At 41.2% G+C, this 25,274-nt stretch overlaps 1 protein-coding gene across 1 annotated transcript in view; it reads right to left on the bottom strand.

Moving 5' to 3' along the window:
- Nucleotides 1-25,274, bottom strand: part of LOC144613800 (uncharacterized) — a 43,565-nt gene that overhangs the window by 17,027 nt on the left and 1,264 nt on the right. The window contains exon 2 of the mRNA XM_081790833.1: nt 71-270. Within this exon, the coding sequence (XP_081646959.1) occupies nt 71-270 (200 nt within the window). The remainder of the gene's footprint in view (nt 1-70; nt 271-25,274) is intronic.

The raw sequence follows: 25,274 nt of genomic DNA, 5'->3' as shown, positions 1-25,274 counted from the left end.
TTTTAAAAAGGTTTGTTCATTTTGCATTAACATTTCCCGGCACAGCTGGCAGGACATCAGAGCAACTCACCTGAGAACACCTGGGGGTCGCCTGGACCCCGGCTGCTCCGTGCCAGCACCGGCCCCTTGTGCCACTGCGGTTTCTCAGCACCTCACAGGTGTATCGGGGGACTTCTCCTGATACCCGGACCTCCTCAATTTGAGTTGATGATCCTGACTTCGATTCCAGCTGTTGATGGTTACTGGTAGTGTTCTCCAGGTGGGAATAACCTAAAGGAGTTGATGGATTATTTGTTTTAATTCGGCATTACACAAATTGATGTTTTAATAGAAGGCTTGTGTAAATTTTCTGGCTAATAATATGAGAGTCTAAATCATTCAGCTCCAAAGAGAACTGAGTGGGAACAGACTCTGTACCTCTCTCCTCAAAGAAGGGAGACCTGAGACGGACCTCGTCTGTTTCTGTAGCCTGCATAAGGGTGGGAGGATTTAGTTTCCACACATCTCAGCCTGCTGGGGCGAATTCTGTCTGATAGGCACACTTACAGTTGTGATCCTGTATCTAAAGGGAAAATCTGTTTTATCGTGACACTGCTGAGCCTATGTATGTTTTGAGCTCAGTAACAAGATGGCCACTAAATGGATCGTTAAATCATCACACCGTCTCGCAACCGGAGTTACTCTGTCAGAGATCAAATACACGAGATGAGATTCCCTACATTCAGGCTTTTAAGATCCCCCATGATAAAGATGCTTCATTGCATCGTTATTGCTCCCCAAGCAGGGGAGCTCAGGCCCCGGGCTTCCACCTGTGCACAGAGGGGCCGCACCCCAGATCCTATACCCTGAGCCTGGGGCACTGTGACCACTTCTAAAAATACTTTTTTTAAAATTAAAAAAAGAAAAATAAAGATGCTTCAGGGGAAGTGACCCGACTGACGGACCAGAGAGACAAGTGTGGACAAAAATCTAATAAGACACCTGACCCCCTTCCCAAAAAGTCGGAATGAGAAAGAGGAGGAGGGAGACAGGCAGACACTGGACATCCTAAATCCACCGCCCCAAGCCCAGGCACCAGAACCAAAGTCCAACCCACAGCCTGCTCCTCCAGCTCCTCGAAAGGGATGAAAAGCAACCAGGGGAAATGCCTGTTTCGCAGGAGGGAGAGATAGGAAACAGATGGAAAAGGGTTAGTCCAAACTTTGAATCTGCCTCTGGCCTTGCCGGGGGGTGCCCCTGCCACCTCTGCCTCTACCTCCCCCCTCCTCCTGTTCCTGTACCTCCACCTGGGCTACTCCTATATGATCCTCAGGCCGTCAACACCAGCAGCTCCTGCTCCCCCCACCCTCACTATCAAGGAGCAAAAAGCACCCCAAGCTGTCGGGCTACTTCCTTATGAGGTTCAAACTGAAGCACCTCCCAAATCAGCGTGAAGGGGCCCAAAGACTCCCCTGGACTCCAACGGCCCACTTCAGATTTCCCCACTGGAGCTGCAGATAAAATTGACAGTGGGGAAGGAATTGACTTTTTTTTTTTTTTTTTTTAAGGTTTTATTCTCAAGTAATCTCTACACCCAATATGGGGCTCGAACTTGCAACACTGACGTCAAGAGTCCCATGCTCCACCCACTGAGCCAGCCAGGTGCCCCAATCAACTTTTTGGTAGACACAGGTGCAACATATTCAATATTAAAGCTACTTCAAGGTTGTTGGTTTCATTAAAATAGACATGAGTTTTAGAGTTATCAAGATCAAATATAATACAGATATCAGCTTTTACTCTACCTGAATTTATGAGCTAAATTTGTGTTGTATCTGTTGCAATGTCTCAACAATGACTTAAAATGATTGATTTTGTCACATGCAGTTCACATGGGTAATTGTAAGAACAAGTGGGTTAAACATATAAAAAGGTTTATAGCTTTCAAAATCTTTAGTAGCCTTGAAGTTTTGCTAGGTAATTAAATGATAAATTGGTTCAAACTCATTGGATATCTAAGCCTTTTCCAAATAAGATAAAATGAAACATTAAATACTAAACACAGGTTTACCTACACTGTCTTATTATAAGAAAACTAAAAGATCAATTTGGGTTTGTTAATAAATACGTTTTATGCTTTATTAAAAGACTGTACTATGAAGAAATATGGTTTTAGAAATTATGAAATATATTCATAAATGTGCCAATCTATGGAACACGGCGGGGGGGGGGGGGTACCTGGGTGGCTTATTTGGTTGAGTGTCTGACTCTTGATTTCAGTTCAGGATCTCACTGTTCATGGGTTGGAGCTCACATTGGGCTCTGTTCTGACAGTGTGGAGCCTGCTTGAGATTCTCTCTCTCTCTCCCTCTCTCTCTCTGCCCCTCTCCCACTCATACATACACACTCTCTCTGCCCTGCCCCTGCTTGTGCACTCTCTCTCTCTCTCAAAATAAATAAATAAATGGTAAAAAAAATCTTTAAAGAATACTAGTATAACAGTTCACAATTGCTTACTACTCAGTTTCTACTAGAAATTAAGGTTTCTAAGCATGAAAAATACCGATAAATGTAATTGAGACTACTAGAAATAATAAAACATCTCTGTACTCAATCAAGGGATGTTAGAGATATGTTTTTGGTAAGATAAAGTATGGAGAATAAAAATACATTTTTGTTGAGGGAAAAGAAAGTCATTATGTCCTGAAATGAGACTGGTTAGAGACAAAAAAAAAAAAAAAAACTTAGGGCAAAATCTGAATGAAAAAGAAAAGTTGTAGGTTTGTAAAAGGGAATCTCTGGAAAAAAATTTATGAATGTTCAGAACAAAAACTGGGATGGAAGAGTCTTAAAAGTACACTAATATAAGATTGAAATTTGGTTTTTCCCTCTATGAAAAAAGCAAAGTTTTCCTGGATTGTTGGTCTGCTCTTGATAAATTATAAACAAAGTTTTTTGTTTTCCTTTATCTGCCCAGAAAAAAAACAAGATTTCTATATTTGGTTTTATCAGGGCCTTGATTACTTAAGAAAACTAAATCCTCTCAACATTAAAAGAGCTAACTTTCAGGGTGCCTGTGTGGCTCAGTCAGTTAAGCACCCAACTTCGGCTCAGGTCATGATCTCACGGTTCATGGGTTCAAGTCGTGTGTTGGGCTCTGCACTGACAGTATGCAGCCTGCTTGGTATTCTCTCTAGCTCTCTCTTTGCCCCTCCCCGATTCATGCTTTCTCTCTCTCTCAAAATAAAGTTAAAAAAAAAAAAAAAAAGGAGCTAACTTTTGCTAACAACTATATAACCCTATATATTTGCCTTTGTAATCTTCTGTTGCCACCTTTGTTGAATAATTAAATATTGTTTTATAATAATCTATGATCCTATTTAGGTATGTTCTTTAGAACCTTCTGAGGTTTATAGCAAACTTCCCCAAAATGCAAATTCTAAATTAAAGGCTTTTTAACTAATTAGGCTTGTCTATTTGGTGTGTTGTTACACGAGAAGTTTGCACAAACGGTGATAAATCTGAGGCTCTATTGTGTGAGTGAATGCTGTTTATTGTGTGAGTAAATGCTGTGAGTAAATGTTCCAGAAAGTATATAAGATTCCTAAAATTTTAATATGTTCTGGAACAACGTTATCACTTAAAATCCTAATTATTAAAGTGCTGTGCATCACAAAAATAACCAAATTTTCTTGTCAACTGTTTTATAAGGGACTCTCATTGGATTTTTAACCGTGCCCATTTTTGAGTTCTGCCATTTACAGTTACATTCTGATGCTCTTGCAAATGTGTTCCAGCTTCAAGAAGATTCATAAAAAGAACTTTTTACAAATACAAATTTGTGGTATCTTCAAGATCATAAAGCTAAACTGGGTAAGAATTTCTGGAACTAAGGGAAAAGCTGCATTCACACAAAATAGGAATTAATAACATGGGACTAAGTGAACTGAAAAATATTACAGTTATTATGACTTATTGGAAACACTGCTCATTATCTAATGTTTGCTCTTTCAGATTTAAGCAAAATTTTTCTCTTATGACATCTATTACTTACAGATATTTGATAAAATATTCCTTTGTAAACAAACTGAAACATTTATCTTTTCTCTCTACCTGAACCCTCCAGAATTCATAAGCTCTCAGTGAGTATTCTTTCTTACGTGGCAATTATAATTATTTACATAAGTTCAATAAGAATCTGTTCTCCTTGTAACAGGGCACGATTGGAAACACTGGTTATACAACCAAGGCTTTGACTGGAATGTCATTATTTGAGAGAGACATTCACAGACTCAGATGTGACCAGACAGCTGTAAGGAATGAAGGTAGACTTTATGGAGCCAATAAAGCCCCTTGGAAATGTTAGCCTGACACCTTGCTTCCAGAGTTCCCAGCAGCTTTACCAGGTGAGTAAAGTGCAAGTGCAGGAACCTCAGATTTTGGAGACCTTGAGAAAAGCAACTCACCCAAATCTACACGTATTGAAGGCAAATGTGACAGCACGTATTTGGACTGGTTTCTGGCCTTGAAAGCCTATTAAAAGTTTAATTGGAAATTCCTTATAAGAAATTCCAGCAAACAAAATATACATATTATATGTATGTATGTATATATATATATATATATATATATATATATATATATAAGCAAACTTACATAGTCAATCAGTATTCTTACTATGCTTATGTAAATAATCAGGCCAAGTTTATTAGGACTGAACTTATTTTTCAAATAGGTTAATCTTTATTTGGCTATCTTTGATGGAAATGAGAGTGGCTTTAGAGAGAAAAAATTATGTTTCAATAACACCTTTGTGGAAGTTAGATTCTAGTTCTAACTCTCTTTTAATGTTTGTTGTTGGCCTAAGCTAGACAACTTGAGGTAAGATTCAGAGAAACTGTCACAATAGCTCATGTATAGACAGCCTTAGCACCTGTTACTCTGTGGGGATGATGAAAGGACCCCAAGGGCATATGATTATTTGAACAGCTGGACGAAGGGATGGACTCCCTGACAACTATGTAATTCATCTGTCACCAAAAAGGTCCAGACAAACAGTAGGTCTACTGATTACCAAATTAATCACCTTGGTTGGTTCCTGGATAGGACTAGCTGGGGAAATAATTTCCAACAAAGTCACAGCCACCGTGTCCATAGTGGTGGCTGAAACAGGACAGGGGTTTTAAACTCATACAAAAATCATTAGACTCTGACTTCAAGCATCTTAGATCACAAATTAGCCTTGGATTATGTCCCAGCTGAACAAGGAGGAATAGGTGCTGTTGTAGATACATCTTGTTTCATTAATGTTTCTTGACAGGTGGAACAGAAGGCTGACATCATCCTCCAACAGGCAACATAATTTTAACAACCCCACTGCCCAAACCACCTGGGACTCGATTAAAGGGGACCTCCCAAATGTTGACTTGGTTCTTGCCTTTTCTTGGGCCTTTAGTGGCCATTTTATTGCTGTCACTTTGTGGGTCCTGTGTTTTTAACCTCCTGGTTGACTTTGTGTCTTCTAGGCTTCAACAATTCCAAGTCAAGCTAATGGTGGTGGAAGGGTTCCAACCTGCACCAGTAGAGGGGGATCCCAGTCCTTATAAATCATTAGAACAGTCAGCAAGACACCTCCAGGGCAGGACAGGGACAAGAGCCCCCACTCAGCAGGAAGCAGTTTCTGACGATGAGACCTTTGGCCCCTTTTCCATAAGAATAAGGAGGTCACAACACCTGAAGTGGGGATTGAGATGGAGGAGGGACTGGACTTGGGTCCCCTCAACCCTGACTGCTAAATCTGGGGTTCTTTGGTTGCCTCCATAAGGAAGGAAAAAAAAAAGAAAAGCTAAAACTCTGTGCCTCTTGAGTAGTACATCTTGCAGGAATGCGGAGGGGAGATGCTTACTGAAAGGAAGATGCTTACTACAAAGACTGGCAAAGAATGAGTCAAACCAGTCTGTGCCATGATGGACCTCACTGCTGACCTTTCACCAAGTTTCTCCCTCATTATAATACTAAAAATCACACCCAGGGTGGAGATTTAACATCCTAAATACACATACGACTCATAAAAATACATGATCTTTAAGTGCACACGTGTCAAGAAATTCCCCACCTTGGGGCACCTGGGTGGCTCAGTCGGTTAAGCGCCCAAGTCTTGATCCTGGCTCGGGTCATGATCTTGCAGTTCGTAAGTTTGAGCCCTGCACTGGGCTCTGTGCTGTTGGTGCACAGCCTGCTTGGGATTCTATCTCTCCTCTCTGCCCCTTCCCCCACTTGTGCATGCTCTCTCTTCTCTCCCAAAATAAGTAAACATAAAAAATTTTTTTAAAAAGAAGGAAAAAAAGAAATCCCCATCTCTACATGCTTATATGTCACCCTTTTCCCATCGAAGTTTCTTTAAAACTCTTTCTGACCTCTCCTCAAGCCAGCCTGAAGGCTCTTCCCTTTGTGGTGTCTCCCTTGTGCTAGAGCATAAGCCCCAATAAAGGCTTGCCTGGAACTCCTGTTCAGCCTCTTGTCAAATTCTGTTGTTTAGAGAGCCCAAGAGCCAGGATGGTAACAGCACTATAAGACCATTTCTTCATAAGGCTATTACTTTCAAGACCAGGAGGTGTAGATGACTTTCTTAACACACAGAAACAGACACAGAGAGTTTGATAAAATGAAGCAACAAAGGATTATCTCCCAAACGAAAGGACAAAAATCACAGCAAAAGTGCTAAATGAAACAGAGATAAGCAATATGCCTGATTATCTGATTACTTTGAGAATTCAAAGTAATGGTCATAAAGATACTTACTAAACTTGAGAATAGATTACAGGATTTCACTGAGACCTTCAACAAAGAAGTAGAAAATACTTTTCAGGGGCGCCTGGGTGGTGCAGTCGGTTAAGCGTCCGACTTCAGCCAGGTCACGATCTCGCGGTCTGTGAGTTCGAGCCCCGCATCAGGCTCTGGGCTGATGGCTCGGAGCCTGGAGCCTGTTTCCGATTCTGTGTCTCCCTCTCTCTCTGCCCCTCCCCCGTTCATGCTCTGTCTCTCTCTGTCCCAAAAATAAATTTAAAAAGTTGAAAAAAAAAAATTAAAAAAAAAAAAAAAAAAGAAAATACTTTTCAAAGAATAATCAGACATGAAGAACTCAGTAACTGAAATTAAAAATATACTATAGGGAATAAATAGTAGACTACAGAAAGCAGGAGAATAAATCAGTGAGCTGGAAGACAAAGTAATGGAATCCAACCAAACGGAACAGTTAAAAAATAATAATAAATGAAAATAGGTTAAGGGAACTCAGTGACAGCATCAAGTGTAATAACATTCATATTACAGGGATCCCAGATGGAGAAGAGAGAGGAAAAGGGGCAGAAAATTTATTTGAAGAAATAACAGCTGAAGATTTTCCTAAAGTGGAAAAAGAAACAGAAATCCAGATCCAGAAGGCACAAAGAGCCTACAACAAAATCAACCTGAGGAAGTCTGCAACAAGATGCATAATAATTAAAATGGCAAAAAGTGAGAATTTTAAGAACAGCAAGAGAAAGGAAAACAGTTACATGCAAAGGAAACTCCATAAGGCTATCAGCTGATTTTTCAGCAGAAACTTTGCACACCAGAAGGGAGTGCTCATTTGTGCTGAAAGGAAAAAACCTCAAACCAAGAATATTCTATCCAGCAAGACTATCATTCAGAATAAAGAGATAAAGAGTTTCTCAAACAAAACCTAAAGGAATTCATCACCACTAAACAAGTCTTACAAGAAACGTTAGAGGGAATTCTCTGAGTGGAAAGGAAAGGCCTCAATCAGGAGCAAGAAAACTAGTAAAGGAAAAGATTTCACAGCTACAAACAAACATAATAAAAGTAGTACATTAATCATTTATGAAACCAGTATGGAGGTTAAAGCACAAAAACAGTAAAATTAATTATATCTATAAAAATCAGTTGAGGGATCCACAAAATAAAAGGATGTAAAGTATAGTGACACCATATGCATAAAATGGTGGGGAGAGGGGAGTCCAAATTTAGCACTTTTAGAATGGGTTTGAACTTAAATGACCATCAACCTAATATAGACTGCTTTATGCATAGTATTTTACATATAAACCTAAATTTGAACAGATAAATTACTAGCAATAAAACTGAATCAATAATCCCCAAATTCTCAACCAGTAAAGTCCAGGACCAGATGATTTCACAGGTAAGTTCTACCAAACACTTAGAGTTAATACCCATTCTTCTCAAACTATTCCAAAAAAAACAAAACAAAACAAAACAAAAACCAGAAGAGGAAGGAAAGCTTCCAAATTCAGTCTATGAGACCAGCATTGTCCTGATACCAAAAGACATAAAGACATTATTTAAAAAATCAAACTACAAACAAATATATCTGATCAACACAGATGCAAAATTCCTCAACAAGATATTAGCAAACCAAATGCAACCATACATTAAAAAAATCACCACAATCAAGTGAGATTGACTCCTGGGTTACAAGGATGGTTCAGCATTTGCAAATCAATAAATATGATAGATCACTTGAATCAGAGAAAGGATAAAAACCATATGATCATTTCAATAAATGCAGAAAAAGCATTTGACAAAGAACAACATCTATTCATGATAAAAAAAAAAAAAACCCTCAACAAAGTAGGCTTACAAGGAACATACCTCAACATGATAAAGGCCATATGTGAAAAATCCACAGCTAATGTCATAATAAATGGTGAAAACCTGAGAGTTCTTCCCTTAAGATCGGGAATAAGACAAAGATGTCCACTCTCACCACTTTTATTCAACGTATTATTGGAAGTCGTAGCCACAGCAATCAGACAAGAAAAAGGAATAAAAGCCATTTAAATTGGTAAGGAGAAAGTAAAACTGTCATTCTTTGCAAATGACATGATACTACATATAGAAAGCCCTAAAGACTCCACCAAAAAACTACTAAAACTGATAAATGAATTCAGTAAGGTTGCAGGATACACACACACACATACACACACACACGAATATTACTCAGCCATAAAAAAGAATTGCCATTTGCAATAACATGGATGGAACTAGAGGGTATAATGCTAAGTGAAATAAGTCCGAGAAAGACAAATACCATATGATTTCACTCATGTGGAATTGAAGAAACAAAGTGAAGAACAAAGAGACAAACCAAAAAAATGTAAATATAGAGAACAGGGGAGGTAGGTGAGTTAGATGGGTAAAATAGGTGAAGAGTAAGAGTTCACTTACAGTGATGAGCACTGAGTACAGAATTGCTGAATCACTGTATTATACACCTGAAATTAATATAACTGTATGTTAATTATACTTAAATTAAGAAACTAATTTTAAAAACTTCAAAATGGAATAAAGACCTAACTGTAAGACCTGAAACTATAAAGGTCCTAAAAGAAAACATAGGCAGTAAACTCTGGGACACTGTCCTTAGCAACATTTTTCTGGGTATGTCTCCTCAGGCAAGGGAAACGAAAGCCAAAATAAACCATCAGTACTATATCAAACTAAAAAGCTTTTGCACAGTAAAGAAAATCATCAGCAAAACAAAAAGGCAACCTACTGAATAAAAGATATTTGCAAATTATGTATCTGATAAGAGGTTAATATCAAAAATATATAAAGAATTCATACAACTCAATAACAACAAAAACAAGAATCCAATTTAAAAATAGGCAGAATTGGGGCACCTGGGTGGCTCAGTCGGTCGAGTGTCTGACTCTTGATTTCGGCTCAGGTCATGATCCCAGGGTTGGGAGATCGAGCCCTGCACTGGGCTCTGCACTGACAGGACAGAGTCTTGGGATTCTCTCTCTGTCTCTGTCCCCCTTCCCCCACACCTCATTTATGCATGTGTGCACACACACACACACACACACACACACACTCACACACTCTCTCTCTCTCAAAATAAATAAGCATTTTTAAAAAACTAAGTAAAAATAAAAAAGAATGGAGTGCTACTACATATGCCGCATGGGGGGAAAACCTCCAACACATTACGCTAAATGAAAGATGCCAGGTTCAAGTTTACATATTTATCATTCTATTTATATGAAATACCCAGAATAGTTAAATATATGGAGACAGCTGATATGTGGTTGTTAGGGGTTATGCGTAAAAGGGAATTGTAGTATAAGCCCTGACAGTTTTGTTGTTGTTGTTGTCTGTAATGCAAGTGCCTGACTTGAGCCTTGATTGCCCAGGCATCCACTTCAAAAGGGGATCTCGAAAAAACACATGGCCGGCAACAACTAAATAAAAAGCTAGGCTGTCTACTCCCGCTTAGGCTCCTTTGTTTTAGAGATCGTGGTTGATTTTGATAACTGACCATTTGGGCCACTTGCCTTTTCTCTTTCCACACTTTGACTTCATGCTCTTCTGTTTTAAGTTTGCCAATAGAGTGAGCCTATGAAACCACAGACTCCACTCCCCACCCCCAATAAAAGCAGAACCCCTTGCAGTGTAGCCCCAGGCATGCTGTGTCATTTCTAGGTCCTGTAGGTAATAAACTTATTTTTTCAGGTTCCTGATGGGCATCTTGCAATGATAATAAGAACAAGGGTGGGTCCAACCATGACATTGGTTATTGACAGGCTGACACCAGCACACAACAGAAATAGGGATTGAATTTAATGGGTGTATTAGTCAAGGTTCCCCAGGGGAGAAACAGTATCCAAAGGAAGGATGTATGTATGTATGTATGTATGTATGTATGTATGTATGTATGTATATGTATATGGAGGGGAGAAGAGCTAGGGTGGGGAAGAAACTGACTGGCTGATTTTAAGGAACTGCCAAGTTTGAAATGTGCAAGGGCAGCAGGCCGACAGGCTGAAATTCCAACAGGGGTGGATGTTGCATTTTTGAGTCTAAATGATGGAAACTGAGGCAGAAATTTTATGGTGCAGTGTGGAGGCCAAATTCCTTCTTCTTTGGGGAACCTCGGCCTTTTCTCTTAAGGCCTTCTACTCATTGGATGAGACCCATCCACATTATGGAGGGTAACCTGCTTTACTCGAAGTCTCTTGATTCAAATGTTAATAATATCTTCATAGCAGCACCTGGATTTGTATTTGACCAAACAACTGGCACTATAGCCTACCCAAGTTGACACATAAAATTAACCATCACAATGGGTATTCGGTTTTTTTTTTTTTTTGGGGGGGGGGTAAAGGGGGAGATAAAAATGTTTGGAATTAGATAGACATGATGGTTCCACAACGTTATGAATGTGTTAATGCCACTGAGTTGTACACTTTAAAATGGTTAAATTTATGTTACATGAATTACTGGAAAACTTGATTTTCTCTTTATACAAACAACAACAACAAAGCAAAACCACCTTAGCCTTCAAGATGATATAATTTCTTTGGGATCAATACAAAGATCTTCCTTTACTCTTGCATACAAAGAAGAAATAATATCTCCAATAAATATGAGTAGATAACTCACTGCCCATTCCTAACCTCCTTCTTCCTTGCCTACCTCCACTACAGAGACTGGAAGTGTAAATACCCGCTTTCCCAAACTCCCTTGTAGCTAAGAATAGCTATGTGACCTACTTCTAGTCAATGAGACAAAAGGAGAGTGTGATGGAAGATTCATTTTACTTGTCTCTCACCTCACTTCTTCCTACTTTGAATATGATTAAGATGCCCAGAGCTCTGGCAGCCATGTTGTGATCACCAGGCAACAAGCCAACATGTTAAGAGGGCAGAGAAAAATATCAGGTTACTGATATGGCTGAACTACTGACTTCCTACCTCCAGACTACTTCCGTGTGAGAAAAATAAAGCCTTATTTGTGTAAACTGTTAGGTTTCCTGTTATTTGTGGCTGGAAGCAATTCCAAATGATACAATCCATGAAAGAACAGCAAACCCAAGGAAAAGAGAGGGAAAATAATTTGAAAACAATTAGACAAAAAAAAAAAAAAAAAAAAAAAAAAGAAAGAAAGAAAGAAAGAAAGAGAAAACCTCCAAAACCAAATAAATTAGAGAGAGAAAATTTTCAAGGAAGGAAACAAATCTATCATTTTTGAAGGGGGTATGGTGGTATTCTTGGAAAATCCAAGAGATTCAACTAAAAAAAAAAAACTATGATAATTCAACAAGATAGTAGAAACAAAATACAAAGGTAACTTCCATTTTTACAAACAACTAATAGAAGATGTAATAGAGAAAAGATCATTTTTGTGATTGCTATTAAAAAGACAAAATACATGGGAATAAACTTTAGAAGTAAGACCTAAAATGAACAATGTCAAAACACCAGTGTATTCAGAAGAACTGAGCAAGTGAAAGGCATGTCATGTTCTTGGCTAAGACATAACACCATAAAGAGTCGATTCTCTCTAACTTATACATGGCATATCATCCCCATGAAAATGACAAGTTTTCTTTAATAGGCTGATTTTAAGTGTGTATGGAAAAATTAGTGAGAGCCAGAAAACTGAAAGAGACAACGAGGACAGACTACTGCTATCAGATAACAAATCATAATTTAGAAAGTAATTTAAAGTGTGATTCTGATGCATAATTACACAATCCATGGGACAGAACAGAAAACCCAGAAATGGACTCAAACACACAGAAACTAACCATACATCAAGATGGCATCAGAGATCAGTAGGGTAAAGACAGGCTTACCTCTCACCTCACATTCCATTTCATTTTTCATTTCCTTTTATTTCTTTTCATTTTATTTCATTTCATTTTCTTTTAGAGAGGTCCAGAGAACATATGAGCAGGGGAAAGGGGCAGGAGATGAGACAGAGATTGAGAGGATGAGAGAGAGAGAATCCCAAGCAGGCTGCATGCTCAGCACAGAGCCCGCCGTGCGGCTCGGTCCCACGACCCTGGGATCATGACCAGAGTCGGATCAAAACCAAGAGTCAGATGTTCAACCAACCGAGGCACCTGACAGGTTTTTAAATTAAGGGTGTTGGAACAACAAGAAAACAAACTGGATACCACACATTTTAGTAGACTAAAGTCCATATACAAGATATAACTGTAAAAATAAAAAAACAACTCATAAGGGTACTACAAGAAAAACATGAGGGGGCACCTAGGTGGCTCAGTCGGTTAAGCAGCCAACTTTAGCTCAGGTCATGATCTTGTGGTTCGTGAGTTCGAGCTTGCGTCGTGCTCTGTGCTGACAGCCCAGAGCCTGGAGCCTGCTTCAGATTCTGTGTCCCCCTCTCTCTGCCCCTCCCCTGCTCGTGCTCTTTCTCTCCCAAAAATAAACAGTAAAAAAAAAAATTTTTTTTAAAGAAAAACATGAGAAAATTCAACTAGAGACTAAGAGTAGAGAAAGCCTTTCTAATTAAAATTAAAAATCCAAGCCTCTAAGGAGAGGCTAATGAGTTCAAATGCGTAAGGAGGAAAGCCTTCTTTATAGAAGAAAAAAAAATGGTATAAGCAAAGTCAACGGCAAAGTGGGAAAAATATTTACAACTCATATCACACAAAGGGCTAATCTAATACACAAAGACTTCCTTGGAACTGAAAGATTCTGACAGTCCAACAGAAAAAAAAAATGGGCAAAGTACATGGATTAAAAAAAAAAAAATCACAAAAAGAAGAAATACAAATAGCTCTTAAAAAAGACCTGTCAGGGGCACCTGGCTGGCTCAGTTGGTAGAGAATGTGACTCTTGACCTCATGGTCATGAGCTCAAGCCCTATATTGGGCACAGAGCTTACTTAAAAAATAAAAAAATAAACTTACCTGTACTAAAGAAATGCAAACCAAAATGAGTTTGATAGACCATCCACACCTATCAACCTGACAAAAAAGGAAAGGTCTGGTAACACTGTTGAGACCATGGGAAAACAGGCTTTCTAACTTATTATTAGCAGGAATATAAATTGATGAAACTCTAGGGAGGGCAACTCAACAAAATCCATTAAAATTTCAAAGGCACATACACTTTGATTTAGCAATCACAATTCTCAAATTTATCTTGCAGTTCTATTTGCCCACAGAGGGGGGAAAAAAAAAAAAAACACATGTATAATTATTGTACTGCAGCACTATTTATAAGAGCAAAACATTGGAGATGAGCAAGAAATCCATCATAAGGGACCAAAAGAATTTAACAAATACATCCCGACAACAGAACACAATAAAACTAAAATGGAGACTGAGGGAGAAGATCACCATGATTCACTAGGAAGTGAGAAGAGCCAAATGCAGAAAAGGCTGCACAGTAGCCTTTTCTGTAAAAAAAAAAAAAAAAAAAAAAAAAAAACAAAAAAAAAAAAACCAAAAAAAAATGGAGGGAAAGAGGATGAACTGATCTGTAGAATTAATGCAATCCCAATCAAAATCCCACAAGATTTTTTGATGAAAATTGCCAAGCTGATTCAATTTCAATTCAGTTGACAAGCTAAAATTCAAATGGAAATGCAAAGAACCTAAAATAACCAAAATAAGAAAGAAAAATAAAGTTGGAAGGCTAATGCTACTTGATCACAAGAATTACTATAAAGCTATTATAATCAGAACAGCCTAAAGGCTGGTATCAGCCTAAAGGCAGCAAACAGATCAATGGAACAAAATTAAAAGTCCAGAAATAAACCCACACACATATATGGACGATCAATTTTTTACAAAGGTACAAAGACAATGGAGAAAGAACAGACTTGTCAAAAGGTGATGCTGGAACATTTGGATATTCATATGCAAAAAAAACCCCTAAACAAATAAAACCTCCCACAAAACTTAGATCCATACAGGCAAAAGATCTGAACAGGCACTTCAACAAAGAAGATACACAGGAGTGATGTCACCAAGATGCCAACATAGTCTGTTCCTGACTCTACTCCTCCTCACCAGGAGTTCGACAACTAATCATAAACAAGACACCACTGAGAGAATCCTAGAACATAGGCTGAAGCACCCCTTGCATCATAGAAACCAAAAAAGACCTCAATAGAAGGGTAAAAGGAACAGTTATACATTGACCTCATTGCCTCTCCCCAAGGCTGACACAGCAATGTGCTGAAAGGTCTCCCGGAGCCTATAGTTCCTCCAGTGGAAAGAGAGAGAGCCCAGGGTGGACATCCAGCTTCCCCAGCATTGTGGGTTGTCTCTTGGGAGCCTCTAGTTGGACTAACCCCCAGGGATTGTGGAGGAATCTAGAGGGCTCAACTACTAGAGACCTGATTGCAATAGAAAATGGGGAACGACACCAAGAACCAGCATTCAAATCTTGCTAAACCAAATTCCTACCTGCAGCACCCACGGAGCAGTTCCAGCCAGCAGTTTTGCCTGTGCAGAGCCAAGCCAATAGCACAGTCTGATGAGGGAACTCAGCAGGATACAGGTTTGCCTGACGGTGGGGTCCTCAAACAAAGAGCTTTGTAAGCCCTGTGAACGGGCCTGCCCCACACAGGCAGAGGTGAGTCACAGCCTGGCACATGGCTGACTGTAACTCCCAGTCCTTCCAGATCAGAAAGCCTGATCTGGTTCACCTATGAGGCTGCTTGAAACTAGCCTGGGCAGAAGTCATAGACCTGCCCATTGCTGAATACAGCCTTCAGCCCACTCAATCAGAGAACCTAACCACTGCACACAGGAACTCGCACAGTCCATCCAACAGCCCTGCTTACAGCAGCTCTTGAACAGAGAGCACAGCCTGTGGCTTCCCCCTTCTGCAGAGCAAAACCAGTGGCCCCTTCTGGCCAGGGAATTCAGTGCACAGTCTTGCCTGATTCAGGTTCACAAACAATGAGCTGCACAGCTCCTGGGGCCCATCCTGCTGCCCCACCAGGGAAGAATATTCACAGTGCCATCTATTGCTGAGTATAGTACTCAGTCCTGACCGTCTAGTAAGCCTGACCAGAGAACCCAGGCAAATGCAGAGCCTATCCTACAGCCTCACTTGGGCAGGGAACCAAGCCAGCAGTCCTAAGTGTTCTCAGGCAGCAGTATCTGCACCCCCCTAGCCTCAAACCTGGGCAGTGGCCTCCACAGCAGGTCACCTCTGCCCAAGGATGTTATCAGCAGACATGTCCAATAACCTACACTGAGCTGACTGGTCTCTGCCAAAGTGAGTCTAAAAGTCTAAAAGAGGAAACTGCTCACTCAAATGCACAGATACCAATATAAGGAATCAAGGATGATAAAATATCAGGTAAACATGACACCACCAAAGGAAACTAATAAAGCTCTGATGACTGATCCTAAAGAAATGGAAATCTGTAAGCTGTCAAATAATTCAGGATAGTCCTCTTAAAGTTCAGTGAGCTAAAAGAACATACAGAAAGAACATACATATAACTAAACATAATTAGGAAAACAATGCATGAAGTTCAATAAAGAGAAACACACACACACAAACACACACACACACACACACACACACACACACACACAAACCCCACAACAACATAAATCCTAGAGCTGAAAAATGCAATGACTGACAAATTCAACAGAGAGCTTCAAAAGTAGACTCAACCTAATGAAATGCAAAACAATCACTGATTTAGAAAATATGACATCTAGGGGCGCCTGGGTGGCTCAGTTGGTTGAGCGTTCGACTTCAGCTCAGGTTATGATCTCACAGTTCATGGGTTTGAGTCCCATGTCAGGCTCTGTGCTGACAGCGTGAAGCCTGGAGCCTGCTTTGGATTCTGTGTCTCCCTCTCTCTCTTCCCCTCCCCTGCTCATGCTCTGTCTCTCTCTCCCTCTCTCTCTCTGTCTCTCTCAAAAATAAATAAACATTAAAAAAAAAAAAAAGAAAATATGACATCTGAAATCAGAGGAGCTAAAGGAAAAAAGAATGAAAAAAAGTGAAGAAAGCCTACGGTACTTATAGAATATAATCAAAAGAAACAATATCTGCATTACTGAAATGCCAGAAGAGAAAAAGAAAGGGACAGAAAACATATTTAAAGCAATAATAGCTAAAAACTTTCCAAACTTCAGGAGAGAAATGGACATCCAGATCCATGAGGTCCAAAGAATCCCAAATAAACTGAACATGAATAGGGCTACCCCAAGACACATTATAACTGTCAAAAGTCAAAGACACAAAAAGAATTCTGAAGGCACCAGGAAAACATGGAAGTTTCATATAAGAAAACCTCCATAAGACTATTGGTGGATTTATCAACAGAAACTTTTCAGGCTAGGAAAGAATGGTTTGATATACTAAAAAATGTTGAAAGAAAAAAAAAAATCTGTAAACCAAGAATTTTATACCCAGCAAAGCTTTCCTTCAGAAATGAAGGAAAGATAATGATTCTCCTTAACAAAAGCTGAGGAAGTTCATCCACCACTGTACCTGTGTTACAAGAACTATTAAAGGGAGTTCTCTGAGTAGAAGTAAAAGGGCACTAATAAAAATTAGTTACATAAAACTCATGGTATTGGTAAATATATATAGTCAAAGTTAGATTCTGTAATATGGTAATGTGGTATGTAATTCACTTACAACTCTAGATTAAAAGTTAAAAAACAGGGGTGCCTGGGTGGCTCAGTCAGTTGAGCATCCGACTTCAGCTCAGGTCATGATCTCGCGGTTCGTGAGTTCAAGCCCTGCATTGGGCTCTGTGCTGACAGCTCAAAGCCTGGATCCTGCTTCAGATTCTGTGTCCCCCTCTCTCTCCGCCCCACCCCTGCTTGTGCCCTGTCTCTCTCCGTCTTTCAAAAATTAATAAACATAAAAAAATGTTAGTTAAAAAACAAACATAGTTAATATCCTTAACTACAATAATCTGTTATTGACTACACAATATCAAAAAATGTGTGAACCTTAGCATCCTAACTTTAATAGTGAGGGGGAGGAGAAGTAAAAGTTTAAAGTTTAGGAATGCTGTTGAAGTCCTTTTCAACTTAAAAAAAGGGTGTTATAGGGGCGCTTGGGTGACTTGGTCGGTTAAGCGTCCGACTTTGGCTCAGGTCATGATCTCACGGTCCATGAGTTCGAGCCCCGCGTCGGGCTCTGTGCTGACAGCTCGGAGCCTGGAGCCTGTTTCAGATTCTGTGTCTCCCTCTCTCTGTGCCCCTCCCCGTTCATGCTCTGTCTCTCTCTGTCTCAAAAATACATAAATGTTAAAAAAAATTTTTTTTTTACAAAGGGTGTTATAGTTTTAAGATAATTTATTTAAGCCTCAAGGTAACCTCAAGGAAAGAACCTGTAGTAATTACACAAAAGAACATGATAAAGAAGTCAAAGCCTACTGATACCAAAAGACATCAAACACAAAAAGACAGAGGATAAGAAACAAAGAACAATGGATCTATAAAACAGTCAGAAAACAATGAACAAAATGGCAATAGTCTTTACTTGTCAATAATTACCTTAATGTAAATGGATTAAATTTTCCAAATAAAAGACATAGATGGCTGAATCTATTTAAAAAACAAAAACAGAAAACAAGACCCAATAATATGTTGCCTACAAGAGACTCACCTTAACCTTAAAGATATGCACAGACTGGAAGTGCAGGGATAAAAAACAGTATTTCAAGAAAATAGTAACCAAAACAAAACAACACCCCAAAAAAGGAGTAGCTATGTTTGTATCGGGCAAAATAAACTCCAAACTAAAAACTGTAAAAGGAGGGGCACCTAGGTGACTCAGTCGGTTGAGCGTCTGACTCAAAATATTAAGGGGCGCCTGGGTGGCTTAGTCGGTTGGGCATCCGACTTTGGCTCAGGTCATGATCTCACGGTCCGTGAGTTCGAGCCCCGCGTCGGGCTCTGTGCTGACAGCTCAGAGCCTGGAGCCTGTTTCAGATTCTGTGTCTCCCTCTCTCTGACCCTCCCCCGTTCATGCTCTGTCTCTCTCTGTCTCAAAAAAATAAATAAATAAACGTTAAAAAAAATATATTAAAAGTAGAACTACCATATGATCCAGCAATCCCATTTCTGAGTACATATCTGAAGAAAACAAAATGCACTATGTTGAAGAGATATCCGTGCTGGCATGTTCACAACAGCATTATTCACAATAGCCAAGACGGAGAGAGAATCTAAGTGTCCATTGATGGATGGATAAACAAGTTGTGGTGTATTGTGTGTGTTTACATACCTGTATAAATACATATACACAATGGAATATTATTCATCCATAAAAAATGTGGAAAATGTAAACATTGTCTTTGACCTCAGAAGAGTCTGAGTAAAATCTTAAGGACACGTCAAATAAGTAAAAGCTCTAACAGAATTTAAAAGAATGTTTCAGATTAAAAGACAGGTATATAGAGCATATATAATAATTTGAAGCTAAATAAATACGGCTTGTATATTTAAAACCTATATTTATCAAAGACCAGTGTAGATTTGCCTCTATGCTGTCCAATCATCAGCTAAGATGATCTCAGTAAACAAGATGCTTAGGAAGAAATAACTCTCATGGTTATTCAATCATTAGAAATTTGGCCCCAAAACTTGAACAAAATTAGAATACAGCTGTTTACAATAAATATGAGAGGAAGAGGATCTAACACGGAGAGAAATCCAAACCTCTGACCATGCTTTCTGGTTAAAAACCCACGGCGTGCCTGCCAAATACAGGATATCAGTCACTCACTCCAGGTAACTTGTTTATCATCTCCAGCTGGGAGTGGTCAATGCTCCTTTGGCCTCTGATGCTATTAAACAACAGCAGCCATTCTGGAAGTGCTGTCATAGCCCTGGAATGCCTCCTTGTTTCTTTTTCACCATAGGATGAAAGATACTGGATCTGACTTGTGAAGCCAACCTGGGAGGGTTCTTAAGCAATTATCAGCAATCAATTCTCCCAGATGCTGAGAATCGACCGGTAAAACCAGAGGCCTGATACCAAAGGCCCTTGGGCTTAATAAACAATAGAAATTGACCAGAAGCCAATCCCAATCGGGAGTTCCAAGCAAGGTTTTACTGGGGCTGATGCTCCAGCACAAGGGAGACAGCACAGAGGAAAGAGCTCTCGGGCTAGCTCCCTGAAGACAGGTCCGGGAGAGCTTTTAAAGAGACTTCGGTGGGAAAAGGGTGACATCTGCACACAGAGAGGTGGGGAATTTTCAGCTCTGGTTTCCTTAAAGGTCCTGCTTCTTTGTGCATTACATGTCTAATCAGCATGTTGAAGCTCTACCCTTGGGCAGGATTTTTATTATAATAAGGGAGAAAGTCAGCACTGGGGTCCATCGTGGCACTGACTGGTTTGGCTCAGTCTTTGCAGTAAGCATCTGCCCTCGGCCATTCCTGCAAGATGTACTACTCAAGAGGCACAGAGTTTTAGTTTTTTGGTTTTTGTTTTTTTTCCTCCTCCTGGAGGCAGCCAAGGAACCCTGGATTTAGCAGTCAGGGTTGAGGGGACTTCCTCCATCTTAATCCCCACTCCAAGTATTGTGACTGTCCTTATTCCTATGGAGAAGGGACCAAAGGTCTCATCTTCAGAAACTGCTTCCTGCTGAGTGGGGGCTCTTGTCCCTCTCCTGCCCTGGAAGTGTCTAGCTGACTGTTCTAATGATTTATAAGGACTGGGATCCCCCTCTACTGGTGCAGGTTGGAACCCTTCCACCACCATTAGCTTGACTTCGAATTGTTGAAGCCTAGAAGACACAGTCTACCAGGAGGTTAAAAACACAGGACCCAAAGGGGCGCCTGGGTGGCGCAGTCGGTTAAGCATCCGACTTCAGCCAGGTCACGATCTCGCGGTCCGTGAGTTCGAGCCCCGCGTCAGGCTCTGGGCTGATGGCTCGGAGCCTGGAGCCTGTTTCCGATTTTGTGTCTCCCTCTCTCTCTGCCCCTCCCCCGTTCATGCTCTGTCTCTCTCTGTCCCAAAAATAAATTTAAAAGTTGAAAAAAAAAATTTAAAAAAAAAACACAGGACCCACAAAGTGACAGCAATAACATGGCCACTAAAGGCCCAAGAAAAGGCAAGAACCAAGTCAACATTTGGGAGGTCCCCTTTAATGGAGTCCCAGGTGGTTTGGGCAGTGGGGTTGTTAAATTATGTAGCCATGTTGCCTGCTGGAGGATGACGTCAGCCTTCTGTTCCACCTGTCAAGAAACATTAATGAAGCAACAAGATGTATCTACAACAGCACCTATTCCTCCTTGTTCAGCTGGGACATAATCCAAGGTTAATTGGAGATCTGAGACCATAGAAACCAGAGAATCCAAGGACTTTTTTTTTTTCTTTAGAATCTAGTGATTTTTGTATGAGTTTAAAACCCTGTCCTGTTTCAGCCACTACCAGGGACACAGCATATGACAGAGCTGTTTTAAATTATCTCCCCAGCTACTTCTATCAAGGAACCGGGCAAGGAACTATTCTGGCAATCAGCAGACGTACTGCTCATCTGGTTCTTCATGGTGATAGCTGAGTGCTCCAGGGGTCATGGGAGAATACTTAAATATCCTCGGGGCGAGGGAGGGGTGCAATATACCCCGCAGTCCAATCACCGCTAGTATGGTTGGTATCGAGGTATTGAACTGCTATCCCCTTCCCATCCACCACTCCCAGGAACATGATTCCTTTAGCTAACCATCAGAGTCCTGGGTAGGGGTGGTTCTAAGGGACCCAAGGATGGGTGGTTAGGGGGAAGCCACAAAGAGTACCTGTCACTGTCTCTGTGGTTTTCAGTGTTGGCAGTCCAGGACTCCTGTGACCCCGTGTAACAACCTGAGTAACACCACTACCGGGGCCGTATCTTCTGGATCTCATGCTGTGTCCGAACCGCAGATGGTTGACTGTACATAAAGTGGAACAGGGCTCAGGGGTAGGGCTAACTACCTTTTGGTGGACAGGTGCATTTAACGGTACTGGGCATGTAGGTTTCTCTAGCAGCCTGGCTGCAGGTGGGGGTCCTGCAAAGAGCACAAGAGGTGTCATATGGGGGAAACCTGGGATCTACACTGATACACCAGGTCGCGGCTGGTGGACTCAACATTTTGCTGTCAGGTTAACGGGTGTTGGGTGGACGTGGAAGACTGGGTTTGAATGATTTTACTGGCTCTGTAAATGGGTGTTTTTGGACCTGGAACCATTCCGTGGGGGTATCCCCACCAGACTCTGCCTGTTATTACAGACCTCAAAGGCCTCCTCCACCAAGTTTGACAGGGGAGTCCAAGAACCACCCCCCGACTTCTGTAGTTTTCTCCTAACACCTGGAGCAGACAGGGAAATAAAACCCATGGCAAGCAATGCCCTTCCTTCTGTGCACTCCAGGTGCACAGGTCTGTGTCAGCATGCTTTCTGAATGTCTGTTACCCAGCTCAGAGAGACTGCCAGGTTTTCATCCTTCCCTTGAATGATCTCTAACCTTATCATAATTTACCAGTGTTATTATATACCTTTTCATCCCTCCGGACAAACAAGTGATAGAACGCCTCCTTCTCGTTTGGCCAATATTGTCCAGAGTCTCAGCAGGGGACCTGTTCTGGGACCACTTCACCACATACCCTGCAGACTTAGTGGTGAGGATAAGCGGTTACTAGACTGTCTGCACTCTCTAGCCTTTCTCATAACGTGATCTCTTTCATCAGGGATGCAACAGTGTGCATGATGTGAATGACACCGACGTCCTGCCAGGTCAGTGAGAACATCAGCCCCAGTCTGACAAATTCATCCCTAAACTTATCAGCATTTTCTGAAAATCTATCAAACCTTTCTTTGCATGCCCCTAGAACTCTCACAGAGAAAAGGGACATGTACTCTAGTAATTCCCCCATTCCCAACAACCACCTCCCGAAGGGGATAAAGCCCCTGGGCCTAGTGGTGAGGTTAAGGAAGGAACTAGCCTGGAGCCTTACTAGGGATAGTGCTGGGGGCTCCAGTTTTGGGGGTTCTGGTTCTTTAGGAGCCTGACTAGGGAAGATGGGGCTTAGGGGCTGTTGGAGCAGGAGGCTGAGAGAAGCCAGCTGGGACCTGTAAAGGAGGTTCTGAATGGAGACGGTTTGGCAGTGGCTGGAAGGTAAGATCATGAGCAAATCTGGCTCTCAATCCTCTGGAGGTGGGGTAAAAATGGAGGCCAACACATACATCCTGCAAGTCCTGCCAGCCTGGGTCTTGGCACAGTTTCATACAGGTCTGTACATAAAGGATCTCTCCCCACTTTTGAGAACATTTACAAAACAGATCCAATTGTAAAATAGAATTTATTTTTTTTACAGTTTATTTATTTTTGAGAGAGAGAGCGCGTGAGCAGGGGAGGGGCAGAGAGAGAATCCCCAAAAGGCTCTGCGCTGGCAGCAGAGATCTATGACTTGGGGCTCGATCCCACCAACTGTGAGATCCTGACCTGAGCTGAAATCAAGAGTTGGACGCCTAACTGACTGAGCCACCCAGGTACCTGGTAGCCATTTCTTTCGATCATCCAAAGTATACTGGGGCCAGGCTGAGTTACAAAGAAAACTAATTTCTTTTTCTTCAAGGCATCTAATTAGAACTGGTTGCAATCATTAAGAACGCAACCCAAGGGAAAGTCTTTGGGAATCTGCCGAGCATTTCCCATATTTACAAATAAATTTGGTGTCCTGCTTTCCTTAGTCCATCAGAGAGAGCCAGGTTCAACCAAAGTCTGCAAAGTGCGTGTACAGCGCGAGGCAGGCCTCTCCCGCCTCTGCTGGCTAGTTACTGGCCAGAAAAAACACGCTCTCACAGGCTGAGAGGAGCTAAGCCGAAGCTGTCTGGTAGCCACCCTACAGAGAAGGAGGGGAAAGAGCAGCGAAAAGAAGAGGAAGGTTAAAGGAGGAGGGAAGGGAACTGGGAAGGAAGGGAAAAGGGAACTGCATTGTCTGAATGAAAGTAGGCAGAACCCCCGACGCTGGAGACAGACTTACTCAGCGCAGTGACACTGACGCAGCCATGAAGGGATTGCGTCCAGCTGCTCTAATGGGTCCCAGACCCTCTCCCAGAGTGGGAGAAAGATCCCCTGGGATTCCTTCATGGTCCCCAAAGAAGTATGATACTGAATCAGGCTCTTGTGCTCTCTATGCAATAGAAGTTGACAAGAGGCCAAATGGGAGTCCCTGCTCTGTCCCAAGTGGGACTCATCTTGTGGTTTCATCACAAAATGGTTCTGCTGAGCCAACTGTATAATAAATAAGCCAGTCTACGGAAATTCTGTAAGAGGTTTCCAGTTACCATCAGCCTTGAGACTCCTACCTACCTTCAGTTTCCTTATTTAAATTTCTGTGAACAACACAAAAATTTAATGCTTACTCGAGAGTTCGATAAAGTAGTATTTCTAAAGGGAGAGTTTTGGTTCAAGTTTCTGGAAAACTTGCACCAAGATGTCATCACGGCAAACATCTTCAGTAAATGTGAACCCAGAAGAGCCCCCCCCCCTTTTTTTTTTTGAAGTTTATTCATTTATTTTGACAAAGCACACGGTGCACACGAGTGAGGGAGCAGGGGAGGGGATAGAGAGAATCCTAAGCAGGCTCTGCACCAACTCAGGAGACCAACTCTGAGACCAACTCAGGAGGGGATTGAGACCTGAGCTGAAATCTAGAGTCGAACACTCGACCAACTGAGATACCCAGGAGCCCTGTCCCCCAGAAGAGCTTTTTGAAAATTGACTGGATTTGTCTAAGACTTGGATATTTCTCAGGATTTTGTGGCTTGGGGTGAAAATACTTTCATGACCTGTTCCCATAGTAAAAAATAAAAAGCCTGACAAGCTCAGAAATCATCAGCTGGGCCAGAGACCCCTGGAGACTCACTAGGGCCTCTCCTGTCAAACGGACAAAGTGATTGCTCTGCAAACTAACCTAGAGGTTAGTTCTTCCTCACAGCTTTGAGAGAACACCATTCTGCTTTGAAAGCTTCCCAACTCCTCCATTTCACTCTGTCTTCACCTTTCTTAAGGGCTCTTCCAAATCCCACATCATACTCAAGACAACTCAGTGAAAAAAACTAGCCTAAACTGATGTTAATTATGCTTTTAGGAAGAAATGGTAGGCTAGAGCACAGCCTGGGGAGTCTATAGGGGCACTGGGGTGGATCCTGAGAGCAAAGGGAAATCATGGAAGGTTGACAAGTGGAGAAAAAATGTTTTTTTGTTTTAAGTGTTCTCCAGGGCTTGAATGGAGAGCTGTGAGGCTTCAGGAGACAGGCAGAGGGGTTGGCAGGAGAGAGGATACTACTTGGATTGTACTAGAAGGAAAGCATAGGTGTTGGAGAGGAAAGTTTGAGGGCTGTTAAGGGAGGACTATCAGGCAGCTACTACTTAATAGCTTGAAGCAAAAAACAGGTCATTTGCTGAGAGCTGGGGCAGTGAGAAGGGTCTGTAGATTCGGAGACACGCTGGGATACTGAATTCCTGAGACGTTCAGC

This window comes from Panthera onca, chromosome D3 (assembly GCF_046562875.1).
Source record: "Panthera onca isolate mPanOnc1 chromosome D3, mPanOnc1 haplotype 2, whole genome shotgun sequence".
NCBI lineage: Eukaryota > Metazoa > Chordata > Mammalia > Carnivora > Felidae > Panthera > Panthera onca.
The sequence above is the reverse complement of the archived record's forward strand: the minus strand, read 5'-3'. Positions and strand labels throughout refer to the sequence as shown.